Source organism: Caloenas nicobarica, chromosome 12 (genome assembly GCF_036013445.1).
Source record: "Caloenas nicobarica isolate bCalNic1 chromosome 12, bCalNic1.hap1, whole genome shotgun sequence".
Classification (NCBI taxonomy): Eukaryota; Metazoa; Chordata; class Aves; order Columbiformes; family Columbidae; genus Caloenas; species Caloenas nicobarica.
Window position 1 is genome coordinate 1,544,643 of NC_088256.1, and position 8,119 is coordinate 1,552,761.

The 8,119-nt window shown below is 63.5% G+C and overlaps 1 protein-coding gene across 1 annotated transcript; it reads left to right on the plus strand.

Annotated features, from left to right (window-relative positions):
• Positions 1-2,421: 2,421 nt before the first annotated feature.
• Positions 2,422-4,041, plus strand: BMP15 (bone morphogenetic protein 15). Its single transcript, XM_065643615.1, has 2 exons — positions 2,422-2,746; positions 3,266-4,041. Exons 1-2 carry the CDS (start codon positions 2,437-2,439, stop codon positions 4,039-4,041), a joined length of 1,086 nt encoding a protein of 361 aa, XP_065499687.1. The 5' UTR covers positions 2,422-2,436.
• Positions 4,042-8,119: the final 4,078 nt, after the last annotated feature.

Consider the following 8,119-nt stretch of genomic DNA (forward strand, 5'->3'; position numbering starts at 1 on the left):
GCTCAGCCCGGCACAGCACAGCTCGGCTTGGCATAGCTCAGTTCAGCACAGCAGCGCAGTGTGGCCAGAATTTTGGGAGCGTGCATGCGGGTACGAGGGGGTGCCTGCTCAGGTGGCGGCGGAGTGTTGCAGCACCTGCTGCAGCTCCTCAGGGCAGGAGGCTCCCTGCAGAACCCCACCCTGGCAACCACGCTGGCGCCCTGAGCCCCGCTGCCTGCAGGCCAGATGCACTGCCAGCTCCCGTAGGGCCTGCCTGCTCCAGCCCCCAGCCTGTCCTGCCGCACTCCCTGGGGCGCGTGTGGCAGTATGGCTGTGCTTCACCTCCGCCTTTCCCCCACCAGGTCCAGGAGGGGCTGTGGTCCCCTCTTTGGAGAAACTGAGGCAGGGGACGGAGGCAGCTGGGGTCAGTGGGAGTGAGCAGCGCTGGTTCCCGGGGGAGCCCGGGAGCCTCCGCTCCTCCCCTTCCCGCCCGGGGCTCCGGCTCTTACTCATCTCCTTCCCAGACACAGCCGGGCCGGAAAGCTCAGCCCTGCCAGCAACGCCCGCGGCCCCGGCTGCCTGCGGGCTGGGCGGGCGCAGCGCTGCGGCCCGGCCCGGGAGGGTGGGCTGGCTGTGCCAGGCTGGCGAGCAGCCCCCGGGCTTGCTCAGTCCCACCACAGGGGGGGTCCTTTGAGTTTTTCTCAGCAGCCCCCATCCACTGGCACCTGCCCTGAACGCTGTCTGTGCCCTGCCAAGCTCAGCTGCAGGCAGCCCCGTACATGTGCCCTGTCCCAGTGCTGTGCTGTCCCAGGGGCCAGGGATGCAGCAGTCCCCGGGCTGTTTGTGGTGCTGGAGCCCACGCAGCAGCGATGCATGGCCCCTCTCACACAGCCTCAACATGTCCACTCCTGGCCTGACTCTCCTGCTCTCCCCCATGGCTTTGCTGCCCCCTTTGCTGTGACCCCCACTCACAGATGGCTCCTGCCATGCCTGGACTTTTCCCAGCCTCTGCTGGGCTCAGCTGCACCCGTGCCCTTTCCCAAATGAGTAACCAGGGTTGCCTACCCAGGCGTGAGGGCTCTGTGCCCTGGCTTGTCACGTGGCCCCACACCCCATTAAACACCGTAACTTCCCTGCCCCCGGCACCCCCCCCACCACGGCCCTCCCAGCCCTTACTGGCGTGCCCAGCTGGCACCAGGAAGGGTGGGCAGCACCCAGGGCAAGGCAGCCCTGCAGCTCCCGCCATGTCCCTTTGCCTGCACCAGTGGTTCCCAACCACAGCAGCCACCCTCCAGCCCCCTCCGTCCCGGCAGGAAAGCAGCAGTGCCCCAGCTCAGCGCCACGTCAGGCACTCTGCCAGAGGCATGGGCCACAGCTGCCTGCATCCCGCTTTGTGGCGTGCCCATGGAGCCTGCCTCGGGCAAGTGCCACGGAGCCACAGAGCGGCACCAGGGCTGGGGTGACAATGTCCGCTGTAAGGGCAATGCCTCTAATGAGCTCTGCCAGTGAGAGAGTGGGCATCACCCTTGCAACCCCTGAGCCTTGGACACGTGCTGGTGGAAAGACCTCGGAGCCAGAACGGCCAAGCCCGGTGAAGCTGCTGCCACGGTGATGCCCACAGTGTGGGCACTGCCAGCTGACCCGGCCATGCTCAGTGCCCCAGGCTCTGGGTCACTCTGCCCACCCGTGTGCCTCAGTGCCACAGTCCCTGGGCTCGATGCTCATCTCTCAGCTGGGGAAAGTGAGGCACAGGGCAGCCTGGCTATGCTGTGGGGGGCTCTGGGAGCAGACCCCCAGGCTCTGTGCCTGCTCTGGGCAGTGCGTACCAGCTGGCAGCGATGGGCAGAAAGGCGCCAAGTCCACTGCTGGGGAGTTGGCGCGGGGTAGGGGGGAGGTGGAGGGGCTCTCACTGCAGTGGAGCACCCTGCCTGGCTCCAGCCCCCTCCCCTGGGACCCGGGGAGCTCCTGGCCCTTTAACCCCTGATTGGGGCTGTGCCTTTAAAATGGGCCCCAGGGCGGGGGCTCTTACCCTGCAGGAGGAGGCTGGCCAGGAGCAGCTGGCCTGAGTGAGCTGGTCCTTCCCACCCCACTTCACCCCCCACCTCCACCACTCTCTCTCTTTCCTGCGCTGGCACTTTTCTAGTACCTGTAGCCAGGCTTGTGTCCGGCTGGCTTTGCCCCTGGCCTGGGTTTTAGTCTGGAATTTGCACCTCTTTTTGCATGTAGCGTGCCCTCTCCCCTTTCCCCCACCCCGCATCTTTCTGTTCCTGTGCCAAACTGCAGCAGCGGGCATGGCAGTCCTGGTTTGATAGTGGCTGGCAGGACGCTGAGGTCTCCTTTTGCTGGTGCCTGCGACCAGCTCTGCCTTACCAGGAGGGAAGTATGACTGCAAGCTCCCCCTGATCCTGCCAGCGGCCAGCCCCACGTCACCCCGCTCACCCCCTCCACCCACCTACCATGGCTTTGCTCCAGCTCTTCACCAGCCTTCTCCTCTTCACTCTGTCCCTTTCCTGGGCTGCAAACCAGTCCCTCCTGCCCCCGAGCTCCCTGCCCGCCGTCCCCCCGCTGCCGCTCCTGCAGGCCCTGCAAGCACGGGCGCCAGGCAGCCAGGGCTGGCGAACGGGGCCAGCAAGCGGGCAACCCCTGCGCTACATGCTGAACCTGTACCGGCGTGCCACCGACCGCGAAGGGCGACCCCGCCACAGCCTGGGCACCAACACCGTCCGTCTGGTCCGGGCCAGTTCCCATGGGGGTCAGCCCTGGGCAGGTAAGGAGCGGGTGGGCACCAAGGGCAGTGCAGGGGTTAGTGGAGCCACTGGGGTGGGACTGAGCCCTGGAGAGTCTCTGCATCCTTCCCCCCTTTTCCTGTGTCCTGGCCAGAGCTGACATGTCCTGCACCCTGAAAGGCTGCCCTTGGCCTTGGGGTCCCCCTTTGGTGGGGGGCCCAGGCTCTCCCTGCCCTGGGGACGAGACAGGCCCTGTGTGCCCCCTTCCCCTTCCCATCCTGCCCAACGCTGTGCCATGCCAGTGGTGTTGGTGCAGAGGATGGGAATTGTCCCAGTCGCTCTTTGCCCTTCACCCTACTTGTAAGCTGTGGCACTCAGCTGCTGTTTGCCAAGGCTCCTGCCTTGTGCCAAGGCACCTGGCTGTCGCGGGCTTTTGGAGTGGCGATGCCACGGGCTCTGCTGCATTGTGCGGGGCTGCAGCAGCACCCCGGGAGAGGGTTGCACTGGTGTGGCATCCGCTATGCTGTACCAAGGGGACACGGACTGCTGCTTCCCCACAGGTCGCTGGTATGTGCAGCCCCTCACCTACCGCCTGGAGGGCCAGCCCAAGGCTGAACAGCTACTCCGAGCTGCCGTGGTCTACCTGCCCAACCTGCCACTGCCCCGCGGCCGCCTCCTCTGCACCCTGGAGCTGGCAGCCACTGGTGAGGTACCCGGGGTGCTGCTCAGCCCTGCCGCCCGCCCGCGCCACGGCTGGGCTGAAGTGGATGTCACTCCTTACCTGGTGCTAGAGAACGGCAGCACAGGGAGCCTGGTGCTGCGGCATGTCTGTGTGCGTGCCGGCCGAGTCGGGGGCCACAACACCCCAACGGCCCCCAACCACCCCTTCCTCCTCCTCTACCTCAATGACACCCAGACTGGGCTGGCACCACCAATGGCAGAGCCCCACCGGCACCGGCGTGACACAGGGACACTGGCCCATGACCTGTCCAGCTACCTGCAGGAGCAGGGAGGGGAGAAGAGTGACTGCTCCTTGCGCCCCTTCCCTGTCAGCTTTGCCCAACTGGGCTGGGACCACTGGATCATCGCTCCCCACCGCTACAACCCGCGCTACTGCAAGGGTGCCTGTCCCCGCCTGCTCCGCTACGACTACCACGCGCCCAACCACGCTGTGGTGCAGAGCTTCGTCCATCAGCTGGTGGATGCCAACGTGCCCCGGCCTTCCTGCGTCCCCTACCGCTACAGCCCCATCAGCGTCCTCATGATCGAGCGCGACGGTGGCATCCTCTACAAGGAGTATGAGAACATGATTGCAGAGTCCTGCACCTGCCGGTAACGCCTGCTGCTCCAGCACATCACCCCCAGGCTCTGCCTGTCCCTGCTGGATCTGGACTACAGGGTTTGTCTTGCTCTGCCTGGCGTGGGTCTGTCCCTCCTCCCCGTGCAGCACTGTTCTGCCGGAAGGTTTTACAATGGCATTTTTATGTAAATTGTGGGTTTTTAAAGGCAGGAGCCTGTGCTGGGGCAGTTGCCCTGTGGCATCTGTCCTTCCTGCAGCTCCATGGCCACTGCCTGTTTTTGGGGGGTGGAGGGGCTTGGCTGATGCTCCCGGAGAAGAGCTGGCTCCCTGGACTGGAGCGCAAAGCTCTTAGCAGGTGGTTTGGGGTCTCCTGGTGGAGCTAGGGCACGAAGGGTTGAGTGTTCCGGGTGTCCCCATGCCTGGCACCCAGCTGGTGCCACCAGTGTCTGGAGCAACCCTGCCTGTGGGATCCCTTCCCAGCTCACATGCACCCCATTCTGTCTAGTCCCGGGTGTGGTGGTGTTGCACCATGCTTGGAATTGGGCTGGGGAGGGTGAAAGCCCCTCTCCTTCCCTGCAGTTCTGCTCTGGGGGGAGCTGTGAAAACTGGAGGGACCCGGGCTCCACCTCTGCTCCCAGTACCGGGGGCCAGGCTGTGCCTGCTGCTTCCTCTGCCACCCCTGTCCTTTACCTCCTTGGCTTGCCCTCTAGCAAGGCTCGGGTCTCACCCTGTCCCAGGGGTTGGACCCCCATCGTGGTGTCCCTCTGCCGTTCTGCACCCTTGCTGTCCCATGGGGCTCAGGCTCTGCTGGGCTCCTGGCCTGTCCCCATTCCTGGAGGGGTCAGTCCTATTCCCAGCACCCCTGCTGCCTGCTTTTCTTCTATTTATTGCTGACTGTGTAAATAAATAAATGGATGGATTTTGCTAAAGACCATCTTGGCCTGTTCTTGCTCTGTCCCTGGGGTACTAGCAGGTGCCCCCTGGGACAGGCTGGAATAGACTGTCCCTGTGCAGGCACCCTTGTGCCTGCATTGGAGGGAGCAGGTGCTGCTCCCTGCTGTGTGCAGGGGGTAAATCCCAGCTGGTTCAAGCAGGAGCTGGGAGAAGAGGCTTCCCTGGAGATACAGACCTTCCCTTGGGCAGGGGGGACCAGATGGGGCTGCAGGCAGCTGCATCAGTGAGGCTGAGGACAAGAAATGCCCCAGATCCCTCTATATGGGAGGCCATAGGGGTGCAATGAGCTGGGTCTTCCTGGGCTATATGTCACCATGGCCAAGGCATTTAGCTGCCAGGGTTGTTTTGGGAAAGTGTCTACAGGCAAACCTGCCTGTTCCTGGGCACAATGCCCTGTATTTGCAAAGCTAGGACAAGAGTTCCCCTTCTTTGAGCAGCAAGGCATGGGTAGCAGCTGTAATCCTTGTCCCCCAGTGTTTGGTGGCACTGCCAGCTGGGTACTTCCACTGCCTCTGCATCCTCAGCTCATGACTTGCCTGGGTCTCATCTCTCGCATTGCCTCCAGCTCCATGTTATTGCTGATCCAAGCTTCATGGGCATGTTTCAGCACTTCCCTCCTGTGGGTGTTTGCTGTGGGGCAGGGTGCTGCCAGCTCCCATCCTTCCCTACCCACCAGCCCCAAGGTTTCCTCCCCATCCTGGCAGAGTGAGAAGCTGCAGAGCCCCAGGCTTCTCTCCTGCCCTTTGTCCCCAGCTGGCTGCATCCTGGCCACCTCCAGCCAGGAGGCTGTGTGGAAGCTCGTGGACCTGACCCCAGGGGGAATATTTTCCCTTGTCAATCATTAAGTACGTGGTGTTGACTCATCCAGGCAAGTGATGATGAAAGGCATGGCAGCTGGGCATGCTCCCAGTCCGGGGCACTGCTGGATGCTAGTGCCCAGTGCTGTCCCTGGCAGGGACCATCACCCTGGGCTGCTGTGGGCACCACTCAGACCTGCTGGGTGCCCAGAGATGGGCACTGGGGTTTGTCTGTCCCAGCCCTGTGTCCTTATATGCGCTGTGCCAGTGCGCTTTTGTGCCCATTGCACTGGAGCCCTTCCCTGAGTACCCCCAGGTGCTGAGGGGCTGCCCCAGCAGCATGATCTCCTCTGCACAGCTGGTGGGGCAGGTGCTGCCCAAGGGAAGGAGGAGCAGCAGTTCAGGGAAAGAGCTGCTGTCCCCAGCTGAACTTGGCTCCGTGCCTGTGTCAGCGCTGGGGCTGCCTGAGCGGAACTGGCTGGAGGGTGCAGGGCCCCCGGCCAGGTGCATCTCGGGGCCGGGGAGAGGTGCTCTTCCTGTGGGTCCCACAGCCATGCGAGCCCCCCGGGCACAGCCTGGCACCCCGTTAGCGCCAGCCCTGCAGGGACCACCAGGGGCCTTGGTTTGGGGACATAGAATCATAGCATCGTTTTGACTGGAAGAGACCCTCAGGATCATCAAGTCCAACCATAACCTAACCTAACCTAACTCTAGCACTAACCCATGTCCCTGAGAACCTCGTCTAAACGCCTTTTAAACCCCTCCAGGGATGGTGACTCCACCGCTTCCCTGTGCAGCCTGTTCCAATGCCTGACAACCCTTTCCATGGAGAATTTTTTCCTAATATCCCATCTAAACCTTCCCGGTGCAACTTGAGGCCATTTTTTCTTGTCCTATCACCTGCAACTTGAGAGAAGAGACCAACACCCTCCATGCTCCAAGCTCCTTTCAGGCAGTTGTAGACAGCGATAAGGTCTCCCCTCAGCCTCCTTTTCTCAGGCTGAACAGCCCCAGTCCCCTCAACTGCTCCTCATCACACTTGTGCTCCAGCCCCTTCACTACCCTCGTCACCCTCCTGTGCACTCTCTCTAGTATTTCAATGTCCTTCTTATGATGAGGGGCCCAAAACATGTCCCCATCCTGTGCTCTGGCAGGGGTCTTGCAGTGCCTGTCAGGCTGCTGCCCATGCTGGGGGCTCCACTGCCCCCCTGCTCTTCCCTAGGGCAGCCAGTGCATCCCTGCCCCCTCCTGCCCCGCTCCCAGCACCTTCTCCTGCCCCAAACCCCATGCTGGGGCTCTGCTCTGTCTCCACTGGGTCCCCATTCACTACCCCTCCTGCTGCCCCTCCCATGTGGGCACTGCCGCCTCACACAGCCCATCATCTGGGGTGACACTGAGCAGGGAGGGGATGACCTGCCTCACCTGGCCTGGCAGCGTCAGGGCAAATCTGGGCTGGGCACGGTGTGGGGGCACCAGTGAGGAGCTCACCCAGCTGTGGAGCGCAGCTGCCCCCCAGGCACCGTGCGGGGCTGCAGCTGGAGGCAGACAGTGATGCCCAGGCACTGGGTGCCTTATGGGTGCACTGTGGATGCTTTGCAGAGGCACTGGCGTCCCCCAGCCGGGGTAAGGGGGTGGTGACAAGGGGCTGTCCTGCCATCCAGGACAACTCAAATGTTTGTGCAGGACGGTGACCAGGGAAGAGCAGTGCCCAGCAGAGACACCCAATAGCCAGAGTTGGCGGCACCATGGCAGCCTCAGCCCCTGTTGCGCCGAGTACCAGTCGAGGTGGCAGGGCCAGAGGGGTCCCCTCTGCCCCCCTGGATGCAGCCACCAGCCTGGCACTTCTCCTCTCCCTCCTCTTGCTTCTCCCTGTCTCCTTCCAGGCGGGTCTGAGCATGGGGAGTGGCCACCAGGGCCCGAGGGGCTCAGCACCCCTTTCTCTGACCCATCCACCCCTCTGGGTGCTGCAGGAGCCTCGGGGAGCTGGGGGACACACGGCCTCCCGGCTGCCCTGCATGACACCATTCTGGAGGATGGTGGGCAGCAGACCCCTGGGTGCCCACTGCCGGCACGGCCTCGAGTGCATCACCAGGGCGTGCAGGTGAGCAGAGGCGCCTGCCCCTTTCCCGCATCACCCCCTGCCCAGCCTAATCTGCACCTCTGGGACCCCGCACGCATCTCCACCCCTACAGTGTCTCCAGCCCTGGGACCCACCCATATACCTCAGTGCCCCAGCCGTGCGGCTGCACAAGTGCCCCAACCCCACCAGCCTCCTCAGCTTTGGGAGTTCTCCACCCTGGGACCGCCCGCCCCTATGCCACTCGCTGCTGCCCTCAGCCTAGGGACCTCCAGTGCAGCCCAGC

Coding starts and splice junctions, on each gene's coding strand:
- BMP15 (XM_065643615.1), top strand. CDS start 2,437: ATGGCTTTGCTCCAGCTCTTCACCAGCCTTCTCCTCTTCACTCTGTCC. Junction 2,747..3,265: donor TGGGGGTCAGCCCTGGGCAG/GTAAGGAGCGGG, acceptor GCTTCCCCACAG/GTCGCTGGTATGTGCAGCCC.